The sequence below is a fragment of the Embiotoca jacksoni genome, unplaced genomic scaffold, assembly GCF_022577435.1.
Source record: "Embiotoca jacksoni isolate LCO1_2020_lvr unplaced genomic scaffold, fEmbJac1.0.p SCAF_28, whole genome shotgun sequence".
Taxonomy (NCBI): domain Eukaryota; kingdom Metazoa; phylum Chordata; class Actinopteri; family Embiotocidae; genus Embiotoca; species Embiotoca jacksoni.
This window is the reverse complement of record NW_027185379.1, coordinates 3,146,862-3,173,375: the sequence shown is the minus strand read 5'-3', so window position 1 is coordinate 3,173,375 and position 26,514 is coordinate 3,146,862. Positions and strand designations below refer to the sequence as shown.

Here is a 26,514-nt window from a genome sequence, read left to right as displayed (position 1 = left end):
TTACAGGTATCTTTACCCAGTTATGTTACAGCTGGCCTTGACGCTAAACAAACTTTGCCCAAATGAAACTTTTCCTAAATCATTGGGATCTCATCCTTGAAGAGTGCCACTGTTAATGTACTGTAAAAAAAAAAAAACACTACTGAATAGCAGCCAGCTTCTCAATGCAAGGTTTCACTTTGACCACGTAATAAAGGGCCGTATGCAAAAAATTATGACACACATTCATTCATTTATGTTCAAATGTTCTCTAAAATCTGAATTGGCAGATGGCTCCAATCTATTTATAAGTCCAGTTTTGTGAAAAGCAATGTTCAGTTTCCAACTGTCACAAAATAAAATGCCACTAAAAATATATATATATATATATATATAAAGAGGAAGGTGCCTTATTATATTAGCTCATCTCAACAAGCTCAAAAGGTTGTGGCCCTGAGAGAGTTATTATGAAAGATTTGGATAAAACAAACAACAAACTGAGCATTTTTACTTTGAGAACATTAACAGTAAATGGGCTTAAAACGTCCAATGGGAAGAACACGATGAAGAGCCAAGAGGGTACACAAATCAGAAGGGTTTGTTCCCTGAAGAGCAGCTGCAGTCCATTTAGTTATCTGCCCAGAGGATTGTGAGAAGTCTGGTGTGAAGCTGACATTTTAGCTGAAAGGTGAAAGACTCGCTGAGAGTCCAAAATGAGAAGGGATTGTCCTCTGCAGAGGATTATGTGGTCAGCATATTTCACCAAAAATAGCTACGAAATATAAAATGGAAATCCTGTCTTGAAGTACCACTTTGTATGTTAGGAGGCAGTAATGAGTCACTGTAGTATCTAGTTTTGTTGAGTTTTGCGTATTCTTGCCCTTCCATTAATTAGTAGATTGCTTTTTTTTTTTCATAACTAATGTAAATATAAAGTTAGATTGTATGGACCCAGGAATGGATTCACACACACAAAAAGTGGTCTGCTAAACCGATAGTTTACGTTACAGCTTGCTTAGTTAACACAATAACAAGAAAAAAGCCACTGTAAAACCAGACATCAATGTTTTTGGTAAAGTTTGTTTTGTAATTAACTGCAATAAACATCCATTTTGAATCGTCCGAAACATATTGTATGTTCAATGTACTTGAATATTTGTTGCAAATTTTAGAGGATTTCTGGCAATAACTATTAAGATAGTGTGTCCAATGTATGGACCTGCTAAAGACAAAAGGCAATGAGGTCCCCAAAATGTTTGGCATCATCCTTTATGGCATTAAAAATTCATATAAAGTCCATGTTAATATGATCAGTATTCGTCAATATACTGGATGTCCTTTTCTGGACCAATACTGTACCACATGTTTGTGTTGTGATCATTTTTTCAGCAGAGGAATTTTTTTTTTTTGGAGCAACTGATATCATGCAGACCCACAGCCTACAAAGCCACATCTGTACACAAACCCTCATCTTCCTCTGACGCGCCAGATGCGTCCTGCGCTGTCATCTTAAAGTGACACATCACAGCACGGCGTGCATTCAGCCCTCTCATCTCTGACCCACTGGGAACAGAGCTTTTTGTGATAGGACGGGCTCGGCAGAAAGCACCCTGATTCGCTGTGGTTTATAGATACCAAAAAAAACAAAAAACGACCACGATATATGCCCGTCCTCTGTTCGTGTCCCTGTACGGTGCGCAGCAGTCGGTGCTCGATTGGTTTCGTCTGCAGAAACCATGGCAGACCGAGAGGATAATGTTTCAATTCCGGGGTTCAGCTGCCTTCTCCAAATGGATCCCTTTCTCAAAGTGTACGAGAAGGACTTCAAGAGGAGGTAAAATACGGCTCAAACGGCGGTTTTATACACTGTTTGTCGCCCGAATCCGCCCCGGTCAGGCGAGTAAAAAGCCCGGCTGCCGCTGGCACTCCTGTCTTGACATGAAAACACACGACTAACAGATGAAAAGCGATTTGTTGCAACACATCCAAGGGTCACCTTCTGCGTTCAGGTTTGCCAGTATGCAGAAGGAGAGGTCGCATAGAGCTGCGTTTCCTGCTCATGCACAGTCGATTTCTTTTATTCCCCCCCCCCCCACTTTCCCCCCTTTTATCCCAGCCTGTTGGATAAAACACGTGTTTCGAGGGTGAGCGATGGTCAGCTTGTGCCAAGTTGATGAACCTGAAAGTTTAAATTGTAAGAGAAAAGTTGCTGAAAACGTCATGTCGAGTCTCTGCTTCCTGACGTGGGTTTTGTCAGGCAGGTGCCACCACGATGCATTTTATTCACAAAGTACTTTTATGGATCGCTTGTGGTTTGAAGGCTAGTCATTCACCATTATAAAAGCCTTTGCTTCCAGTAGCCCTCATTGTAACCCTTTCTTGGATCCCATAGTGTGTTCCTGTTCTTTTAAAGTACAATTAACCAGTGAATAACCTGTGTTTAGAAAGGCTTTCCCCTTGGAAGTCCACGGCAGGTGTAGGTTCCTTTCAAAAGCTTCCGGTTCCCAAGACTCCCATTGAAATTCTGTAATGAAATTGTAATTGAAGTTTTTTTCCCCAGAAGTTATCAAGGTTTTGCTTGCTAAAGTCACTGATTGACAGACATGTGGTGGAGTCAGGTTCCGTCTGGTGGTGACGGCCAAAATCCAAAATCGATGCTTCTTAACAGCCGTTCACAAACCAAAGGCTGACATCGGTGTTGGTTGTGTTAAAGTCAACAAATTGCTTACGATTAAACAAGTGTTTTCTAACCTTTTCTGGCTTCTGTTGTCTTACAAACAGCAGTGTGCAGTTGGGGACACATTTCAGAAGGCCTTGTTCAAACCAAAACCGTTTTATGTCGTATCAAAATTGTATCTGGATTGATTTTTGAAAGACAAATGAGATATAAACCTCATTTTGGAGTTGGTTTTAAGTGCGAATTTAATTCGACCTAAAACGAGGCACTACCGGTGCATCTCAGTCCGGGCGCTCTGGTGGCTCATATTGGATTTTTTTTTTTTTTCACCTCACTCGCAATGCAACAAACAATAAAGACATCTTTTTTCTGTGGGAAAAGAATCTACGCTGCCACTAGCAGAGTGCTATCAGACAGTGTAGATTTTGGCGCTATGGAGGACAACAACAACTGCAGCAACAACAACAACAACAATCCGTTGAAAGAGACTGAAAAAAATGTTGTCTGCAGGCCCTTTGCGTCTGTGTTGGAAAGCCGCTTCATCAGATGCAGATAGTTTGATGATACTGGATACACCAAATCTCATCCGCTCACTTGAAAATAAAGCAATCTGTCCCATCTGATTTGTAGAATCAGCCTGATTAAACGTATGAGTTGTTAACGGCTCCACTAAATAAGGATTTTTTTATTTTTTAAATTTTTTTTTTAAACATCCAAACTTCTCACATTGTTTACTGTTAATTATTGTTCAAATGATCCAACATCTCACTAAAAATCAAGGATAAGAGAAATGGTTGAAAAACAGAAATCCGATTTGTGTATCAGTTTTTTGTTGTTGTTTTTTTCCTTCTTCGTTCCCTCCCTTTGACAGCCCCTCAGCCCCTCAGCTTTACCTGCTCTCCCAGTTTATTGAACTGGATATAACTTGTCTCCAACTGCAGTAGCTACAGCATGCTGCTTACACACTGATGCTTCAGTGATAGAAATCTAATGATATAACATTAATATATCGGTCAACAAGATGAAATGGATTCTTTCACTTTAGTTCTTGAAGTACATTCCTACTTCAAAACGTCGGTAGGATCTTTCATGCGGGACTTTGATTTGTGTTTCATATTGCTGTATTCATACTTATAATCACAAAAAAGATCTGAATACGTTTCTATCCAGGATAAAGGATCAATGAGCCAGGCAGACTAACATATTCAGCTAAACAACTCGTCCTGTGCTCCTGCACTCTCTCTGTGACCAGAGGATGGAGAGCGAGGGGGCCTTTTGGTATTTTTTGGGATAGTGCACCCCCGCCCACTTCAAACTGACAACAGCCTTTGCTTTCTATTGGCCTGGCTCCTCATTGAAAACATTTTTGTTTCTAGTTTGCCTCTTTAATGTGTCTAGTTGTTATTAGGGCATTTGTTATTCTCAAATAAGCTTTAACAGTGGACTAATAGCCAGCTGGGAAGACACGCTGCAGCATTTGACTTTTTGTTTTGTTTTGTTTTGTTTTTTGTCTTGTCTTGTCTTGTTAAAGGCGCTGCTATATACCAGTAATCCCTCATGTGGTTTGCAGTATGTTGCAGTTTCCTCCTTCAGCCTTCATTTGACCTCCAAACAAATTCAATATCAGAGTCCAAGTCTTAAGTAGCTGTCCTTGTGTCTGTGTGTGTTTGTGTGTGATGCTTGTGATTGTGCAGTGTGCGCGTGTATGGTTCAATAGTGCATTTATTAATCTCGTATTATGTTCACCACAAATCCAATCACACTTTTCTGCAGTTGCCAAAAGTATGATAGTTTATCGTAGCAAACTACACATAGAAGTACATTCCACGATGTTTTGACCAGACTAACATATGCTTGTGTAATGCATCTTTTTAATTTGAGTTATACTGTATATGTATGCCACTAAAGAAAAATCAAAGCCAATTAGTATAACAGGAGGTTCACTAAAATATGTCTTGACAGCTATGTTTGACATGTGTAAGTTATAAATGAAACAAAGTGCTACTTTATTGTGATCAAAACTTTTCATGGACTGCAAAATAATCTATTATTTTTAGTACAGCATTCTTGCACTTTATGTGCTGGATTATATGCATTTGTTTTGCATATTTTGTGGGGCTTATTTTAACATGCCAGACACGAGATGTCAGCTCAATAAACACGTGTTAATTATTTGAGACAAAATATTTCAATCTTAAAAAAACAAACAAGAAGTTTGATTAGCTGAAGTTAAGTGCATAGACGTTAGTTTTTCTAATTAGTGAACTCAGACACCCGCTGTCCTGTTTATTCTTTCTGTCAGTTTTATCATCCAAGTGGTGCTGAAATAATGCAATGAAAATTTGCAGGAAATTGTAGAGTGGATATTTGCTTATTGTGACCACGGAAAAAAGTAAAAAAAAAAAAATTAAGTGCTGTTTAAATTAGAGTAGTAGCTTTTAGAGACATGGACAAAAAAACATGTTTAAAAAACAAAAGTGATGACCTTGAGTCTACACTAATCTCCAAAAGTAAATAGACACTCTGTAAATCAATAGATTGTACTTTGTCACATTAAAAAAAAAAAAAAAAAAAAAAGTAACTTAATGTTTGTTTTTAGTTTGTGATTTTGATGATGATGTTGTTGTTGTTGTTGTTTTTTTTAAACTAATGTGAGTATGTTTTTTAACCTGATGAACTGACTAAAATAGAGAAAGGGGCTTTAAAAAAATAACTACAGTGACTGTAGCAACAAAATATTTTGGTTTATATGATTGCAAAGCTGATTCTATAACCATACAGTTGACCCTTTTTGGGTTGGAAGGGCGTCTGGCTCACAATCAGATTTTGTAATTCCTGAGGTCCATTCTCACCTCATGTCAAATTAGCCTTACCTGGTGGATGCCTTGTTAAAAAAATTTGGTGTCATTTTTTTCTTTCTGAAACTGACTGATAATGATCTACAGCTCGCATGACGGTATCTGCCCTCCGTTGGCTCGCACCTGAAACTTGGCTTTAAAATTCTGCTTAGGGGCCATATAGTTTTATCCATTTTCATTACCGTGTCAAATCTTGTTTTATAATGTGGCGGGTAATGGACCACCTGCTTTGTATTTGAAGCATGTGAGTGGTGCTCTAGCCTTGCAGAGAGATGAGTATGTCAGCTCCACCTCAGACACAGCTTGGGATTTCTTGGCTTCACCGAGCCCTAGACGTGTCTCAAACACCTGTCCCGCTGATGGAATTTGAACATAAATTATTTTACATATAGGATCACTGCTGTGTGAAGGTTAATTCTTGATAAGCCCCTGGTGTTCTAAGGCCCAGAGTCCAAACACCGTATCATGAATGCAGGCACAGAAATCAAGAGCTTTCTCAGACTGCGGTGTCATGCTGAGTCCCAGTGCTGAGAATTCAGATGGCTTATCAGAAAAAGACCTATGACCACACCGCCTGATTTGTCCAATTTCACCACCACGGTATGGCTCAAGGCTGCCCAGATCTCAGGTTTGTTGAACTTTGGTTCACACCAGATACAGCCGTTGTGCACAGACAGATACAATTATCCCAGCAGATTTTGCAAGTCTCACATTCTAACTATCTAGCCTGGTGATGCAAGGAGCTCTCATGTTTTTTCATCTGGATGCTAGTTTTCAGATTGATCGTGAAAACGCGCATTGATGCTGCACGCAGGTTACAGCCCCAGTAAGCAGTGCTGTGTTGACATTCTTCATTATTTACCCTTCCTGTTGCGCAAGTCTGCAGGAAGTGCTGCTAGGATTTTGCAGCTTGGGGCAACCTGCATCTACTAAATTGGACCAAATGAAAGTAGGGAGCTTCAGGATGGTTGCTTATTAAGGGGAAGAGTTTTTGCAACGATTTGAGTATGTCATCACAACTCATTTCAAAGTAAAAAACACAGCAATCGGTTTTCTGCTTGGGATGGTGATGCAATATAGTCAGACCAGAGATGATTATTGACTTTGAAGTGATGACTGAATGTAAGTGCTCTGACTGAATGAGCTCAACACGAAGAAGGGAATCAAAGGTGAAAAGGAGAGAAATTTCACATTGTTGGTTAATAGGAAATATTAAAATGACTGGAGCAAATGTCTGATATGGTCTTTTGCATAATAATGAGTGAATGTTTTATGTACCCTCTTTAAAAACAGCTCCAGCGTTTATTTTTCAGTCCCTTTGCTAAAGGGTCATGAAAATATGAGTTTAGCAGGGAAATTTAGCTTTCATCAATCAGCCCCTGCAAATATCCAGGTCTCTCTTTAGCCTCATTAACACACTCAGTCAGGAAGGACATTAATGACATTATTTGAAAGTGACCTTGCTTGCCGATATGGAAGCCCTTTAAGCGAGGAAAAGCTTTTCCTTGTGTTTCTCCACGCTGTTGCAGACGGTCTTGACACCTCAGTGCTTCAGCTGTCACCATCAGTCATACACAACACAACAGACCTGAACGCTCACTCTAAATTTAGATGCCCAATACAGTGAGTGTATGGAGAAGTTTTAGAGTCCAGCTGCTCTGTGGAAAAAAAAAAAAGTAAATATTTTAAAATGGATGCTGTAATGTAGTAAGGATGTCAAAGTAACAGCCAGATGTCAAATTGAGAGTGTGCATGAGTGTTCAGCCTCATTTTGATGACAATAACCCACTTCATAGGGCCTTGTTATATTAATTCGTTTTTTTTTTTTTTTTTTTTTTTTTTATCTGAAGGACAAATCCAGTTCCAATCCATTCATCTGATTAAATGGTTCTGTCAGATGTGATTTACTTCAGTACAGTGAAGGGCTGCCTTCAAATTTTATTTAAGTCAAAAAATACAACTCATTTTTCATGTTGTGTAAACATGTCTTCTTTATACAATTTAGATTTGTTAATTTATTGAACTCTTTTGGTTGTTGTTTTCCGTTCCACATTTAACTTGGAAGAACTTGCAGTAGTCACTGTGTATCAGAGGCAGTAGAAAGACGTCATGTCAAGCCTTTTAAAAAAAGGTTCTCAACGCAGGCCATGTTTTCTTACAAAATGTCCAGTGAGACAAGTCAAAGAGACAAATGTCAGAGGGGAAATATTAGTTGTCTTCCTCTGCTGGTGCCAGGCAGGGGAAGAGCTCGGCCATTTAACTTGGAGTCTTTGTCTTCAGATCATCCAGCCTGGACGCCATGCTGCTCTGCTTTTCTGCCCACTCCCACTTCAGTCTTCTGCAGGGTTTGTTTCTTTTGTGGCCCTGAAGAGGGGATATCTTCTGCCACTGGAGATGATTGATCCTCAACTGCTTCTTACTGTGCTTCAGAGCTAAAGTCAAGTTTCTCCAGCTGTTTCCGAGCCTCTTTTCTTTTACTGAGAAGAGTGTCCACCAGCTGCCCTGCTTTCTTGAGCTTTGGTCTTTCTTCAACGATCCAATTTTCTCCTGTGCCCTTTAGTCTAAATTTATGACAACATACAAACATTTCTACTTGCATATTTCTGAAGAACAACAGTGGATCAACATAATTTAGTTTGAAGCCACCAAAAAAGCAGAACAAGCCCTGTCTCCATTTGGTTAACTGAAACTTTGAAGAAATTTGTCTGACCCTGAACTAATTGACTTTGACAGAAGGTTGATAATGTTGCTGTGTGTAGTAATGTATCAGTAAGGGTAATATCTCAGTTGTACCATATTACTTTTTTCCCCCAGTATCTGTGTGGATAAAGAGCAGTTATCCACACCAAGAGATAAGAGATCCAGGACAGTAATCTGTTCCTCACATCTATAATCTCCTGCTGTTATATTACCACTGAACAGGATACAGGACAAAACTATTTTGTTATTTCAAGGTCCAGGGATTAGTAGTGTCTCTGGTTGTATGCTACCTGACAATGAGCCATTCTTAGTGAAACTGAAGTATCACCTTGTTCTTTTGAGAATTATTTCATACAGTTCATTCATGTATCAGGTTTACAGCTGATCTTTTATTGTTGTGTTTTATAAAGCTGCTATAATCAATGTTTGTTTTTAATTAACAATGTTTTTTTGGTGATGAACTGTTGTTACTCTCAGATCTATGAAGCATTTTAACATGTTTTACTGCATTGTTTTGTTTTTTATGGTCTGACACTTTACTGTTTTTTGTTCAATCTTTAGATTTTAAAGATGGTAAATCACAGAAAACGGTCAAACATTTCCGTAACCTACCAAGAAATGTGGTGGCTTCAGATTAAAGCAGAGAGGAAGACAGCAGTTATGAGCAGAACTCCAGGTCTGCAGTTGTATCACTGACTTGCCTGCATTAGAAATTCAGAACCAGTAGTTGAGAAAAAACAGGGGTTGCCATATGCCATTGAGATTGTCTAAGGCTCTGCTCTGTCCAGCTTGATGGGAGGGTGCTTTACAGCCAAATGTTGCCTTTGGATACGATGTACAGTCACATGCTTGAGATTGTAACAAACTGAAGAATTTGTAAAGAAGTAAAACAGGTGGGAATGGATATAGATGTTGCACCAGTGCCAGGTTGGACAGAGGGAGACTGACAACTTCATCCAAACAAATTTTGGAGACAAAAATGGAGGACAGTGAGGTTGCTGGCACGCTGTTTCTGTCTCATGGTTAATAGATGAGTAAATGGAAGTTTTTAGTCTGTCCATACAGTTGCTTGACAACTTTCTGAAGTGAATTGCCTTTCTAGCTACAGCCTATTTGTGATGTGTAACCTGACCCCATCTCCTCACTGTAACATATACAGGAGATGTGTGGGGAATACTGCATCCTCCTGGATTTTGGCTTCATATTCCCTCTGGTCAAACTTCCTGGAGCTCATTTTTCATAATCATAGACGTGACTTTCATGCCTATTAATCCAGTGGCAGTGGAGCTCTGCCTTGATGCGAATCCTCCCTTTGTCCTTCCTTTCAGCATATTCTTGAAATGGTGACAAAGTGGCAAAGGAGGCGTGTGGCAGCATTGGTTGGACTTTAAAGGTTTACATTTGGCAACCAGTGTCTGTAGCCACTATGCTCAATACAGGGAGCAGCTGTTGAGAAATCGCACTGTTACTTCAGCCCATCATTACTAGCCCCAGGGCATTCACAGGCCAGTCTGAGCTTGGCTTCAGGGCTATAGGGGAGGGAGGGCACTTAACTCTGCTGGCTGAAAAAGGCTTTCTCTACCAGAGGGAATCTGTTATGGACACCAGCCTGGCTGCAGGAACTTAAGTGAGATAAATTGCAAAGTAGTTGGTCTGTGCTTTGCAGCTGAAGGTAACAGACAGAGGTTTATCTCCCAAGGATATGCCTGTAGTCACACAATCTTGAAGCAATGGAGCAGGTTTGGTTGGAGAGGTTGGTCCTCAAAAAGATAACGTTAGCATGGAAACATAAAGATGCAGGAGCAGGTGCTAGCCGCTACATTGCATTAGTTTAAGAAATTCTGTAAATATGTGCAAACTTAGGAAGACTTTCAAACAAAGGCAGTGCATATATGTTTGAATAGTTAAACATGCCTCATAAATCTTTTTTCTGGTAGGTGTTTATTTTAGCGGTAGAACGACAGGTGAAGTAGTTCCTTTTTTACAACTCTGAACATTTTCATTGAAAGCTTGTTGCTGTTTGTGTTGTAGCTAAATTCAAATTTGAAATGCCTGTTTCAGTAATCATTATTCAATTAAAGCAATTTAGAAATATATTTGCCAAAGCAGTAAGATATATTTTTGTTTGCGTCGCAGCGGCATTGACCATTCATTTCACCACGTACTGTATTGTTATAAATAGTTGTCCAAAGCAATAGCCAGCATAATAGTAGCTAGCATTACTGGTGATTACTTATTTAGTATCTTCTTGCATCCTGATATTTTGTGTGTGCATCTGTCAGTATCTTGTGTAATTGTAAGTACTTCCTGAATTAAAACTAACACATGAACACACAGGGCGGCGCAGTGGTTAGCACTGTTGCTTCACAGCGAGGTGATTCTTGGTTCGATTCCCGGCCTTGGGCCTCTCTGTGTGGAGTTTGCATGTTCTCCCTGTGCCTGCGTGGGTTCTCTCCAGGAACTCCGGCTTCCTCCCACCGTCCAAAAACATGCAAGTCAGGTTAATTGGTGATTCTACAAATTGCCCTTAGGGGTGAATGGTCTTTGTTTCCGTCTGTCTCTGGCCCTGTGGTAGACTGCCAACCTGTTCGGGGTGTAGCCTACCTTTGTCCAAAAATTAAGCTGGCATAGGCGCCCCCCCCCCCCCCCCCCCCCCCCCCGTGACCCTGTTCAGGATAAAGTGGGTATAGATAATGGATGGACATAAACAAACAATAAATAAATACATTTTAAACAAACAATACTTAACATTATTTTGTTGTTTTTGAAGACTCAACCCTAAAATAATTAAATACACGATAACAGTTGATGTTCTGAAAAATGGAGGAAAATGCTATGAACTGGAAGCAGAGGAGAGTTTGATGCAATAACTGAAATCAATTCAACGTCAGTGAATGATGATGTTCTCTATCATTTTGGATGTATCCACCGCATTGTGTATCCAACGGTGGATTTTGCATTCATGCATTTTTTTTTATGTGTTCCCTGTTGTTTGAAGGTATGAGCTGCTACAGAAGCAGCTCCTCCAGCTGGAAGAGGCGGAGGGAGGCTTTGACCAGTTCACACGCAGTTACAAGACCTTTGGTGTGCAGCGAGAGCCTGACAACAGCTTGGTCTTTAAAGAGTGGGCTCCAGCTGCTGAGGCGCTCTTCCTCACTGGCGACTTCAGTAAGTAGCCTGAAGAGAACTGTTGGCTCCTGAACAACATGGCACCAGTGTGATGTGTGTAATGTCCAGGTTGTTTCCTCTGATTCTTACTGAGTTTTATTGCTTCTCAGTTATTACCCACCCTTGAGTGTTCTGTGTTTTTAAGGTGCTACAAGTCTCAGAAAATGAATCTCATACAGATATGAACAACTGGAAATTGTAGCTGAAAATGATATGGATAACCACGTAGCTATAGTTTTTTTTTTGCTATCAGTTCATTTGCGAAAAATTATGAGTAAAATGTTTTTTACGAAATCTTCCTTTTTGGCCCAGCAGGCATCCTGATGGTGTTTTAAAGGAGTCTCAGTAGCAACATATTGGCAATTAAAAAAATGTAATACTAAAGAGCAAATGACACTTTAATATAAAGTTACTTACAGTGTTGAGACCAAAAGAAAAAAGAGATTTCAGTGCAGACAGAAAGGTTGCATATCTTCATGGTGTATTAAATAAGAAATGTGACATTTCTGCACTCCTGAACACAAAAGGGCCAAAAATTAAGAAAAAGCACAGCGTACTGTGGTACAAAGATATCATCCCTTTTGATCAACCAACCTGGGAGTCGGAAATGTGCACGATATTGATTACAGTGGATAAACTTGCATACTGAGGGAGAATCTTTTGAATGTGGGAGTGTTTGTTAATATTTTAGTAGCTGGTTATTTCATCATTGCCTGCAAAGTTGTTGAGAAAGTGCAACCTCTGTGTTTGCACTGAAATCTCAAATCCCTCTGGCCCCAACTTTGAAAGTAATTTCAGGTTCAACATTTTTGGGTGTTCTTTTCGCTTAGTGTGTGTGCTGTGGAAATACAGCAAAAATAATTTATGTTTATCATCTTTAACTAGATTTAAATTAGACACTCTCTCATCTATTAAATATGAGGTCATAGATCTTTGTTTTCTTTCCTTCATTTATTCCTTTAATTTAATGAACACTCTCATAATGTCTTTATTATAATTATTACGACTACTACTACTACTACTACTACTACTACTACAAGAACAACAAGTATTGTAATGGAGGGTTGGTTGTGAAGGCATTAAAGTAATTCAATCTTTCAGGACAATTTAAGCCTAAACCCACTGAGGTTTTGATCACCACCACAGTAATTCATAATCATTATGTTTTACAGTTAACTGGTAAAAAACGGCATTAAAGTGTAAATAACGTGATTCTTTCTCATCATCTCATTCAATGTTTATTGTCCTTTGTTGTTGTTGTTCTGATGGCCCAGTGGCTAAAGGCCCTCAACACACCTGCCATTAACATCCGTCCTGGATGATTTGATCACAAGTGCTCAGTACTCAGTCTGAAAATTAAATGAATAACCTGAAAATAAGTAGGTAAAATAATAAGTAAAAGAGCAAGTACAGAAACAGCGAGGGAGGTGTTTAAGCAACATTCCTTTAACATATTGAAATATCTTTGCTCACTGGAGCATCATTTCAAATTGACATCTATGAGAAATTCATGATGGATTTCAAGATTGTAAATGTCTGGACACAGAACAGTGAGTTTGTAATTCATAACCCGAACTGTCAGATAGTCTCCCAATGTGGTCTGAGCAGATTGAATATCAATGCGACATCAACTCGTCCTGGGTGCTTGCAAACCTGTACTTTTAGCTAACCACTTGTGATCCGATCGTCTAGGACGGCTGTCGAGGGCCAAAGACACTACTCCACTCTACTCCACTCCGTGTCTTGTTATGTGTTGGGAAGTGTGATAACATAGTGACTTTTGTTGCACAGATTCACATGTCAGGAGTGATGTATTAGTGTAATTGGAAAACAAAAAAATACAATAAATGGAATGATGAATTGTAAAAACGTTATTATAAAGAAATATAATGATAAATACGAATTCAGGCCTGTAGACATTACATAGATACCGTTTGCCAGACCACAAAATATACACTTATCTCTATGCTACAGTCATTCCAAACCAACAGCCAGTAGGTAATGATATTACTTATAGTAATTCTGCTAGAAATAACAGTAATACCCTCAGATTACAATTTGTTTGTTTATTGTCCGTACACATTTTTTGTGCTAGTTAGTTCCATTTCTGCCATTACCGCTTTCCATATTTTTTCTGTTCCCTTTCCTTTTTTAATTATCTTCCCAGGACCTTGGGCAGCAGCTCAATTTCAACATTCAATTCTGTGAGAGATTACATTTTGACACGGCTCAGTCATATTATTTGATTTCAATTTCATAGTAAATGTGGAAACAGCCCCAGCAGCCCCAGTCATGAATATGGTGCAGGTTTGGATGCATGAGGCCCTGTTGTTGCTTTTTTTCAGAGGAGTTTAAGCAAAGGAAAATAAATAAATTGTGAAACAATCTGACTTTGTCTGCCTGTGAAAAATGCCGGTGTTGTGCCCGGTCACTTCTAGAGCATCTCCTGTGATTCATTTGCTATCCTGATGTTGTTTTTACTCATGAATAGCAAGCAGATGTGGATTAAGGAATAAAAACAACATTCTAAATTAACATGCCATGGTGGTCACTTTATATTCAATATCTAATACGTTCCTATCAGTCAGTAACAATCGGCAATGTGGTATCATCAGATTATGAATGCGACACTTCTCTGTTGTTCCAGCGGAGATCAAATTTGATGAGCATGAAGTGGTATTTTATCAGTTTTTCTGATTGAGCCTGCTGCTTTATTTACTATTGCAAAAGTCACAGTTTACAGGAGGACACTGAAGAAAAAAAAACTAAAATTACGGTCACATACAAGCTGTTGTTAACACGGCAAAGTGGCAACACGCTGCTGTGTTGTGTGAAATGTTGTATTCTTTTAAATTGAAAATATTGAAATACCCTGTGGCTGGATTTTGAAGATTTTTGACTTTGGCAACGACTTGTGGTGAATTCAAATAAGCACCACACAAACCAATTTATAATTTTTTTTTTTAAATAAAAACTGCTACTAAACTGATTTAGAAGTTATTTATATTAATTAATGATATTAGTAATTATAAAAGTGATAAAAAAAATACTAAATATATGTCATCATCATGTGTGTGTATGTATATTTATGTATATGTGTGTGTGTGTGTATTTCTTATTTTGCCTTTATTTGATGTGGCTGCTGACATGCCCCCCCGATTCCCCTGAAAAAAATATATTTCTGTGCCTTTTCAAATTACTCAAATTAAAAGATCTAAAAGTGAAAAATCATTCTTTAAAATGATGTGCAGCTTAAGACAGATTCAACTTGTCACCACTTTTAAAGAAAGAAAAAAGAAACTGAATTTAATACCCATAAAAAAACTAAATTAAATGTGAATAAAATGGCTACATTACAGTAATGTTTACTACGCCTGCGGGTCTGTGACCAATTCACAGCAAAAGAGAGCGAAGGGACCAAAGACAGTCCTGATTTGGGCTACTCAGTCATCAGCACATTTTTTTGTTCCACATATGTGACTGTCTTTGATCAGGATGCAGCTAATGAGAATCTAAGTTTGTATTGTAAATCAATTAAATTTGATGTTTCTGAATCCTGTCTGTTTACCCATAGATGGCTGGGACAAATTCACCCACCCTTACACCCAGAAAGAATACGGAAAGTGGGAACTGATTCTTCCACCCAAGCATGACAAGTCTCCAGCTGTGGATCATAACACCAAAATCAAGGTAGAGAACAGAACATTTTCATGCTTATTTCCATGCCCTTAGTAGGTGTCATCTCGCTGCGGCGGCTTGGGGACTTTTCACTACCATGTTGGTGCGAGGTTCCCTGTCATGTGTGGTGAAAACCTGGCATGTCGCCATCAACACCATGTCACACTCACAGTGCAGAAGGGAGATTACTGTATGAACACAGCCTGCACAGTGGAGAGTTGATACACCTGAGGAACCCAACTGATGCCTTTCATTTCGGCTCCCATTTGGGGCAGGTATCCCTCAGTACATTGTGCTGTGTTTGTTTGTTGCAAAGCACAGCCCACAGTGGGTGTACATGATTGGTTTTAAGCTCTCGTACATAATTCATCACGGCTAAATGTAAACGATGCACTTCCTGTTATGCATTGTCTCCCAAGCAAATGGCATGAATGAGAAATAACCCAAAAAAGAGATGCCAGGGGTGGAGTGGGTGGCATTGCTACGGCACTCTCCTTGGGACTCCGTCATCACTGGCACACTCCTGCGCCCTGGACAGGCTGCCCAGCTCCCATTGTCAGCGGAGGTCAGTCTAAGGACGATAAGAAGCAGATGGAAACGCTGGCACCTGGCCTTTCCTTGTGCACCCCCGCTGCCTATGAATGACTGTCTTGCTGTGAGCTCCACTTTAGAATTAGTTCCACAGCACTCCCTCGTGGCAGCACAAGCCTATCTCCAATCACTCTCATGTAGAGCAGCTTGCCCTTCCATCCCCTTTGTTCAGGGCCCAATTTGTCTCCATAAACAAGCTGTGTCCTTTGGTGAGTACAGTATTTACAATGAGCCCTTTGTGATGCTAGACTGTAGAGGAGTGAGCAAAAGTGTTATCAAAGCAATCAAACACTCTTTATTTTTTAACCCACACCTAACTTCTCGCATATTGCCCAGCTAGTTGTTTTTCTTCTTCATACACTTTTCTGCCTGCCCGGCAGTCTGATTTCTCTTTAATGGGCCCTAATGCCGGCCGATTTGTCTGAAGGACCACCGCTTTGTCAAGCTTTATGCCAGTCCATTTATCCAACTATCTTTTCCTAATCCTCTAAACTGTGAAGCATGTCATAAGGGGAACCAGGCAGCTAACCCCCAGGTGGTCTGGCCATAATAAAAAAAACCCAGAGGGGAGTCTGGCCAACGGCTCACAGGCAGGTGGTATTGGAACAGTCATTACTTCACAACAGAAGCCAGAATTAGTTGGGTTTTTATGCCCGTTTCTGCAGGGGACAAAACAAGTTGAAGACATACTGTGCGTAAAAATACAGGATCGATTTCTTGGTGTGTTTTTTTCTTTTCAACTCTCACGCTGGCTTTCACCTTTCTTATGTGACTGATGGGGACAAAGTAACTTGTCAGATTTCCAAATTATATTTATTTTACCCCCTTCCAATCTGGAATTGCAGACATAATAGATGAAAGGCAGAAGATAATGATTTAGATTTCCTATTTTTCTAAATTGCTCCCTGGCTCAAGTCCCCTCTCAAGAAAGGCCAGTGAGTGGCTCTGTGAAAACCAATAAAAGAGTTGCACCCTTCAGAAAATACAGCATAATCACCACTGAATCCTGATTAACTACAACAAGTATCATGGTCAATACTGTAGTTTTAAAGTCCTCTACACAACATTATGCCTCCAGTGCTCTCTGAGAGCCCTGTATAATACTTTTAAAGCTGAGTTTTGCGTTTGAGAGCAGGGACTTGCCTCTTGGAAGAGGGGCGGTCTTTATCTTGACACATTTTGAAAAATGTTTGGTTTATTGGTTGAACAATCTGCTCCATCTTTCTGTATAATGAATGGGGAGGAACAGTTTTATGATGTAAGCATTTCATGGCTGGAAGATGTAAATAAATGCTGACTGTAAAATCGCACTCATCCAGCAACAGCGACTCTTTTGAAGCCTCTGGTGATTTGTGGCCAGGCCTCTTAAACTAGACTGGACTGTTATTTGTGAATGGTTTTTTTTATTGTTTTTTTTTAATAGTTTATATACTTTATCCTTCATCCTTCTTTCCAATAGGTTTTGTAATTTACATTTTCAGTGCCACAGTGTGTATCATGTCGTCCATTATCCTTTGTCTGCCTGTTACAGACCTTTTAGCTTATGTAAAGTGACTTTAGTGCCATTTTAATGTCCATTCTCTGTCATTGTTTAAGTGCCCTTGCTACAACATGACACTCATTTGTCTTTTTTTCCCAGGTGGTAGTTCACACCAAGGAGGGTGAGCGCTTGTACCGGATCTCTCCTTGGGCAAAATATGTCACCAGGGAAGAGAAATCCGTCATCTATGACTGGGTTCACTGGGATCCCCATCAGCCATACAATGTATGTGATTATTTCAATGTTTTACTTTAAACGTTGTTCTATTTTTTTTTATTGATCCCTTTACTGCTTTTTTTTTTTTTTTTTTTCAAACCTGTAAAAAAGGTAGGGTGAATTTTAATTCAAATCGGAGTGAAAAACACCTGCACAAACATTCATAGAGAAAGTGGTTTATTTTCATTTTTTATTACTGGTAGCATTTTCTGAGCAGGCGATATTGCAGCAGGATCTTGTTGAACGTAAATAGTGATGGTCAGTGTATTTTTATTGTGGCAAATATAACAGATGTGGGTTTCCAAGAAATTAAAATTTAAAATGGAAATCAGTTGGAAATAAGCTATTCTGATAGTTTTTCCATGAAAACAAGGACACTTGATTGTAAAATGCGTCATCATTTTCATGGTTTGATGATGTGTCAATAAAACTACACCTTTTAGACCATATTCTGATCCTTGTATCTGGACTTGCAGTGAGGAACTTTAATTTAATTTACAATCAGCCTTGCAACTCAAATGTAAAATTGTTTTGGCTGTTGTTCACGTGGGTGCTGGATGCTGCTGATTTAAGAGGGTTTAAATCAATGCTACTTGAGGTCCTTAGGCCAAGAGTAAACAAGCAAAACAAGAGGCTAATAAAGGCTACCTTGCTTTCTTTATTGCTTGTTATTTGGCACCATTTTAATCAGAAGGGCCCTCTTACAGGCAGGATACTTGTGTTTTTTTTGTTTTTAAAGTGGCTCTATTGTGTTCTTGAAATGGTGGGATCACAAGGCCTGATGGGTAGCCATCTGGAAAAGCAATATGTGCAATGTATGAAACCAACCTCGTCTCCCGTTGTGTAACACAGACAGAGAGAATCATTGAGATATTAATGTTTACCATGTGAAGAGCTGTAATCAGTCTCTGTAGTGAGATATTGGTGCAAACACGCTGTCTCGTGACTGTAGGGTTCATAATTACTCAGCAATTTTTTTTGTTGTTGTTGTAGTTTTTAGGAAAAAGTGCTTGACTGTCATGAATCTCTGTCCACTTCCACTCCAGCAAATCCACCCTCGACCAAAGAAGCCCTCCAGCCTGAGAATATACGAGGCTCACGTGGGTATTGCCTCACCAGAGGGGAAGATCGCCTCATACACCAACTTCACAACCAATGTGCTTCCTCGCATTAAAGACTTGGGTAAGATATGAGAAAACATTACATTATAAGATTGTTCCCTTCTTCCTCTTATTTTGTTGGCTACTCAGGTCTTTAAAAAGAGCACAGCAGTCATCCCACTGTGATCCTGTTATGTCAGTTTCAGTCGGAGCTTTTGTTGACTCGTCTTGAGAACATTTCGTATCCTCCCCAGCCCAGAATAGAGAGGAAGTGACAACATAGGTCGGAAAACAATAGTTGAGGGTTTTAGGAGAGATGGGTTTTTTGCAAATTTTTTATTTTTTTTCATAGCTTTCTGTCAACACTGGTCCATTTCATAGCAGACGTGCCATGCTGCTGTGAGTGCCACTGTTCCTCCAGGTGCAGTATTTATAGTGGCAGTGCTGTCACACTCCTTATGCATAAAACCACATCAGCAAGTCAACATCCTGTTTACTGGCATGACCCAGAGGGACCACTGACCGCTGGGCAGTGTTTTGTAAAGAAAGCTCCACAGCACAAGCCACACCTCACAGCAGTTATGGCTCCAAAACTGACACCTTGTTTCCATTTCCATGATCATGACTCTGAGAGCCAAAAGGGAGAAGCCATCGTCCTCCACCATTCAGTCATACAAATGTTATTCATATTTATATTGAGAGCTAGATGATGTGATCTAACATTTTTACCAGGTCAAATTGTCGAAAGTTATTTTATAATACATTTAACCATATGTATTTTACATAAAGTTTCTTTCATTTCTTGTGCTGACTCGCCTCTGATTTGTTTGTGCTGATTAATTCAGTATAACTCCAGCCCTGTGGGCTGATTGATTGCTTGAACCTCGGGAGATATGTCACCGCCTGTCGCAGCTATTTTTGGCTTAATTATTCAGAATTCAGAAAGTTTGTTTAATAAATATTGCAATAAGAGTGAACTTGGATTGGATAAATAATTCTAATCTCTGTAAGTCAAGACATTTACTGTACTGTTCAGCTTTATTTCTCTTTAAATGTGCATAAACACCAGCTGTGCCATATTTTTGCAGAACAACACCGCAAGGGTCGAGTGACTCAATGCTACTACCTGTCTCCACCAATCACCTTGTTAACCCAGAGGATGCTAGCCTAACGTTACTTTTATGACAACACACATTGCTCATAAAACCAAGACACATTCTTGTACGAAGCGCAAGTGCCATTTGGATATTTTGTCAGGATTTATTGTTGAAGAATTCTTCAATTCTTTCCACTCATGTAAAAATTTCAGGACTGTGGGATGGTGTTTGTTTTTTTTGCTTGCAGCTATAATTAAGAGTATTTTCAAGAAGTATCACTGTGCTTTTCCTCCTAAGCATTGTCTTGTGTGTTCTCATTACATGTGGGACTAATTAACTACAATGTGTAATTAATTGTCATAATAAATCAGCTTCATAATGAGGTGCTACAGTATATTCAGATGTGACTTTAACCCTACGGAACAGATGCCTGTCTTGGTTTGCAGCTCTGCTCGTATGAGATGTGGCATTATTTTCCATTCAAAAACAGCCTGCTGCACTGACATTATTAAAAGGCACAGATATGACTGGCACAGCAAACCGGGAGGAATGTGATGAATGCTGTTTTCTTGGTCGTGTCATCCTGTTTGGTGGGTAAGGGAACTGCTAGAGTAAATGCTGTCAAAGAATCTACCTGCAGCAGCTGAGGGATTCTGCACAATATGATTATCCAGGAGGCTAAACTCTACAGTCTCCAGTGACGGCTGCCTTTGCCTGCCATTTCATTTTCTTGAGTGAAAGGGAGTTTGTATAAATATAAAAAAAGAGAAACTTCCTCTCACCCCCAGTGCTTTGTCACACTCTTTCAGGAGGCACCGTTTTTTTTTGTTTTTTTTCCCTCTTTCTCTCTAGCCTGAAAGATACATATATAAATATATAAATCTGCTCTGTACAACAGTGAAAAACCACAGGGCCTCCCTTTGGACTGTTCAGTGGCAGTTTAAAAGCCCATGTTTCTCTTATTCATAGAGGCAGTTTCCGTAGTTTGTTTTGAAATGTTGTACATGACCTCCTGACTCTGATAGCTGTTGTTTCCCTGATGCCATAGCTTGTCTTTAGGATATTAGAGCTTGTGTTAAAAAGGAAATACCTGGAGCTTGTATGTACAGTATGACTGACACAGATCAAATAGTATCAAGTCTTTTAAGGTTTCAGTTGCCTTCTTTACCAAATTAATGTGTCCAAACATACTTGACAGACAGACAGACAGACAGAGAGACTTCAGGAAAATGAAGTAATGCAAATAGACAGGATATGCCTAATCACAAAGAATCACCAGAAGGTTAAACAACACTGTATCATCCTGCCTCACATATCCAACACATTATTTCTGATCATACATAATTTAGTGGTTTACCCACAGTTTATATCTGAATATTTACGTAAGTTAGGCAAAGTTTGTTCAATAATCTCATTCGAAAGCTTTGAAACATGAAATGGAGACATATTTGGATATTTAGTACTGAATTATTTTTCACCTCTCTCCCTTCTTCATCCAGGTTACAATTGTATTCAGCTGATGGCTATTATGGAGCATGCCTACTATGCAAGCTTTGGATATCAGATCACAAGTTTCTTTGCTGCTTCCAGGTAAATATTTGTCAATTCCAAGTGTGATTTTTATCCTGTAAAGTGTTTAAAGTTGTGGTTTTCACGGTCTGAATTGTTGCTGCAACAGCAGTATAAATGTATTTGCAGTCTGTAAATACTTGTATGGGAGTTTTCTCTGCTTTATGGGATTTACAAGTAATGCATACTCAGATTGTATGTAATGTGGTGGACAAAAGCAGATCAATCTGCACATTTTACATGATTTGGAAGACAACATTTGACCATGAGTGCTCTGTACAGATCTGAGTTCTAGCTCCAGCAATCACATGTATTGTCAAACTAACTGAACTCTCAAAGATTTCAACTTTAAAGTGTATTTTTTCCAGTGTTTCTTATATCATTGATTCAACTTTACCTGCTATATATCATAGTTGTTCTTTGCTGCAGCCGAATCGCTTTGGTGCTCATTTGGAGGGTCGAACGAGTAACCCCACACTGTCATGACAACTAACTCGGTCACCTCAGATGGAGGTTGTGGTGTGACACCAGCAATAATCTCTCCGTAAATACATTTTCTGTTGATCCAGTGAGTGGAGACAATCGTGGATAAAGTTGGACTAGTCTGAGTATTTATCCTTTTTCAGAGATTCTCCTTTCTTGCTTAGAGTAAAGCATAAATGCAAAATTGTCAAGAATAAATTGTAATTTCACCCTTGATTGATCACTCAGTGTCATTTAAAACCTACGTGGTTGAATACCGGGAAGTGGCGTAATCCTGTTTTGCAAGGACGCTGATCTAATGTTGGCTGTCAGGACAGGAAAGGATGCTATTGAACAATATGAGGAGTGTATGCAAAGTTATGCATGTTTTTGTGTATTGAGGTGCGCAAGCATACAGGCAGTTGTGGTTTTCTCAGTTTTCCTCGTGACCCTTTAAATGGCAGTTAATATTAGACAAAATCTCTCAAATGACAAAATCCTTAAGGCCCTCTTGACAGCGGTTATAGCCCACTGGCTCTACTTTAGACCTGCTTTTTATTAAGCCTGTTGTCATTGTGATACTACGTTTAGGAAAAGTATACTCGAAATCAAGGATATTTGTGTTGGTCATCGCCTCGCAGGAGTCCTGAACCGGGGTCAGTGGGGAGGGGTAATGGTGTAGTGTTATGGTCAGGCTTTAGAAATGGACTAAAAGGTTTCTTGTTTGGGAATTTGAAATGAATCACTAAATATATTTTAAATGCTTTTTATACAATTTTTTTAATTTCATGTATATGTAAGATTGTGCACATTTACATGTGTGGCTGTTCTTTTGTTAGTGCATGTGGTCCAAATGCCAAAGTACAGAAAAAAATTCTATAATGGAGACATTTTTCTTCAGAAGGAAATTTTGACAAAAGTCACCGATCGTGATTAGAGCCCCACTGATACTGGATTTTTGGGACTAATGCCTATACCAGTGTTAAAAATAAGAACATTCTAAAATTGATATATCAACCAACATGTGGTTAATAAACACTTGTGACAAAAATATGTAATGGAAAAGAATATTTCACGCTTAAACAATAAACTTTAACCTTAAATATGACATCAGTGCATTGAAGCCGTGAGCTTCCCTGCGATTGTAATAATTATAAATATAAAAACAACAACACACAAGTAGAATAATTTCTCATTTTTGAGCATGGTCTTCATTATGGTCTGAAACAAAAGTTCTCATATCAAACAACATATATGTGAATGCTGACATATCTGTGTTAAATGCTAAATTAGGCACATCAAATTGGTCACCTCAGTTGAGCTCTAAATGTGAGTTACGTTTCAGCCAAAAGGTTTAGGATGTAATCAGGATTGGGTGAATAATGTAAATCTCTACATCTGTGTGGATTTGCAGTCGCTATGGTACCCCAGATGAGCTGAAGCAGCTGGTTGATGTGGCACATTCGATGGGCATTGTGGTGCTGCTGGACGTTGTTCACAGCCACGCCTCCAACAACACGGAAGATGGCTTGAACCAGTTTGATGGCTCCGACTCTTGTTTCTTCCACTCTCCACCCAGAGGGAAGCACAGCCTGTGGGACAGCCGCCTCTTCAACTACTCCAGGTACTCTTTGTCTGACCCCGCCGCTAACTCGTGGAACTCATCTTCATATTTGCATAACTCTTTGGTGTATATATCAACATCATTATATTTTGTACAATAAAGTGTTTTACGTGTGCAGTGATGCATAATAATTTAACTAAAAAAAAAAATCTAAGTCCATTTAGCTTTGAAAACTTCTAAATTGTCATTTTCAGTTTGAAGTGGAAAAAATAAACTTTGCTGGAGAACGCTCACAAGTGATTTTGCAGTTTCTAATAGAAGCTGTGATTCCCTTAAACATATACTATAAATTCAATAGAATTAAATTCCTTTCTATTATCACTTGGCAGTGAAAATGTACATACTTCACTGTACTTTTTCCTTTGACTTCATTTTGCTATTATTATTGTATTTCCAACATGACAATTTTTTTCTGAACTTTTCAGAATTAAATAATGTTTGCAGGATTTGGTCATGTTCATATTTTCAGCTAATGGCAAAAGTGTCAGAAAAGAAACGGCAGGCTGTTTGCTGTGTCTGCTGCTGCACACGTGTACACCAAAACTATTGATTGGTGTTGTAGGACCTGTTAATTAGGTGTCTCTCTTGGCTCTGTACCCAGAAAATGATCCCAGCACACATAAAAGAAGTACTGGCAATGTTGAGTCTATCGAATGGCTTTTTGAACTCTCTTTAAATAATTGTGTGTCAGTGTACAGCAGTTTCCAATGCGTTATACAATGCTTAGTGTCAGGCATGAGGGCTGTAATAGGAGAACAAGGTTCTTCTTTCATTAGTCAGTGAACCCTCCTTCTATCAGAAGCACTCATTAGACATGGTTCAGACATATTCCACGACTGGGAGGCATATGAAGAGTCATTTGTAAAAGCCCGAAGGAGCTCTGCGTTGTCATAGCTTGTTCATTTGTCTTCGTTTCTTCTCACAGGATGTTTGGACATGTCGTTTGTGTCAAGCTTTCTCTTACTCTCATTGGAAGGAAATGAGCCTCAGAGGCTAGCCGTGAAGCCAGAGTGAAACACAGTCTGTTTTTAATCAAGCAGCTTTGCTCTCAGCCATCACAGTCTGGCCATGATGTTCTTATTAGGTTGACAGAAGCCGACTGATGCAAACATGCACTTTACCCGTTGCTGCCTCTTCTTCTCTGCTCCTACGTCTGCATCTTTATCAAAAAAAGGTTCTTTGAAAAAGCAACCTTTTTTGTTGTTGTATGTTTTCCACTTCAGCTTTTCCTCGTGAAACATTCAACTCAGTCCGGAGAGGAGGCTGTTTAGATAGATGCCTGCTTTCCAATTTGTTAACTTGAGTTACCTCTGAGTCAAATGCCTTTGCATTCAGTATTAAAAATGTCTGGCTTTGCAAACATTGGTGCCAGGCAAGTGCTAGAAGTGGTTTTGCAGTTGCTGAATACCAACTTGAATGTAGAAGTACTGAGCTACATTGAAACCATGCAAGAGCATGTGCACAGGGGTGGTATGTCAAGAGACTTGTAGCCTTTCTTAAAAGAATGAAAGCTTCTTTGTCTGTTTAATAAATTAAATTAAATTAATGACAAATAACTCGTACTGCGCTTGTACTGTAACAGTATAAATGAATATGACTCTATTGTTTGAAAGGGAAACATTCTTAATTTTAAATAATTTGTACTTCTTGTTGCTTTGAACAAAAACATCTGCCAAATCAGTGCTTGAACCTTGAGCTGAAATGTTTCATATACAGTGTGCGAATGTAACGATCAGAAACTAACTTGAGTATTTCTACATAATTCACTGTTTCCTTCATGAACCTTTTCAAAGACGTTAGAGTCACCTTGACACTGACCGGGTGCCCATGATTCAGCAAGCAGGGAGCTGGCAGCCAAGTCTTTTTGCACATCAGGGTTTTCAGAAGTGAGTGTTCTGAGGATCTTGATTTGAGGTCCTTCTATAATATCCCCCACCTCTCTTAGGATCATTTGCATCCATTTTTTTTTTTGTTTTTTTTGTTTTTTTTTGTTTATCAGTCTTTGTGTGAATTCTTATGATATGAAAAATAGGCCCTGGGCCAGTCTTTTGAAAATGTTCTTGAAGTCGTCTCTATGTTCTCATACTGAGAGATCGGCCCTGTGTTTAAGGTCCAAGTTGCAGTATTTTTCTCTTTGACAAAATTATTCTATATGAGTGTTTTTATTCTTTTCAAATATTTGCTAATGATGTTTGGTTTTGGCTTGGCTGGCTCCTAAATCTAAATTAATGAGGACAAAAGATGGCTTATAGACATTTACTAAATGAGATTAGCACTGCTCAAATTGGTAAGTATATTCTTCAGTATCGGAGCTCAAATAGAAGCATCAATTAATTTAGATTCTTTGATGTACAGTATAACATAGTGCTGAAACCACTGATCAAGATTTATTTTTTTAATCCATGTAACCCCCACATTTCACCCAATATAGGCAGCCACATGATGTCATTTTCTCCTAAGCAGGATTTTTGAGTGTTTGAAATCTGTTTTTATCTGTTGCCAGTTTAACAGCCTTTAAGTTGTGAAATTCTAAAATAACTGCACGACACACAAGGGAAGGCATGAAGGGGAGCAAAGACTCACCCTGCCGATACATGGCATGCTTTTATTTTAAAGAAACGGAGCAGAAACCATCACAGAAGAAATACAAAAAACGATTTCTATCTCCCTCTGGGGACTTCATGGTTTTACATACTTGGACCAACTCGGAGTAGGTGCTGTCTGATCAATCAATAAACTCACACTTGAAAAGTCAACTCAGTCCAAATTCAGGCATTTCAGTATTTAGCACCCATGAGTTACTTCCCCCGCCCCATCAATTCACACAGCAAGGGGAAAAGCACTTTTCTCCCCCTCTGGTGAGCTTCAGCTAATGAGCTCAGCTTAGCTGTAGGTTTGGATGATGGCTTGTTGGAGCTTCCTGTAGTGCTTCCAGTATGTGTTGAATGGAGCCAGTGGGCAGGAACATAGCAGTTACATCCCTCAGACCCCAAAACTATCTGACAAATAGAAAAACAAAAAAAGTCCATGGCAGTAGTATGTGCAAAGAACTGTCCTTTAGCAGCCGTGTGATTTTTATGAATGATGTCACTCTAAATCCACAATTTACAAAAGTATACATTGAAGAGAAAATCCAAATTGTAAGAATTAACGTCATGCAAATTGAGTTATGGCAGTCATTTACTTACGCACTATTAAAGTTTCTCTTTCCTATGAGACATAATAATTTGCCCAGTATAGAAAGGTAGCAAAACT

At 39.1% G+C, this 26,514-nt stretch overlaps 1 protein-coding gene across 1 annotated transcript in view; it reads left to right on the top strand.

Moving 5' to 3' along the window:
- The first annotated feature begins 1,647 nt into the window (after positions 1–1,647).
- The window catches only part of gbe1b (glucan (1,4-alpha-), branching enzyme 1b), a 73,297-nt gene continuing 48,430 nt past the window's right edge, over positions 1,648–26,514 (top strand). The window contains exons 1-7 of the mRNA XM_069161281.1: positions 1,648–1,813; positions 11,213–11,382; positions 14,957–15,072; positions 17,291–17,416; positions 18,454–18,589; positions 21,104–21,194; positions 23,050–23,259. Coding sequence (XP_069017382.1) covers positions 1,716–1,813; positions 11,213–11,382; positions 14,957–15,072; positions 17,291–17,416; positions 18,454–18,589; positions 21,104–21,194; positions 23,050–23,259 — 947 coding nt within the window. The 5' untranslated portion in view covers positions 1,648–1,715. The remainder of the gene's footprint in view (positions 1,814–11,212; positions 11,383–14,956; positions 15,073–17,290; positions 17,417–18,453; positions 18,590–21,103; positions 21,195–23,049; positions 23,260–26,514) is intronic.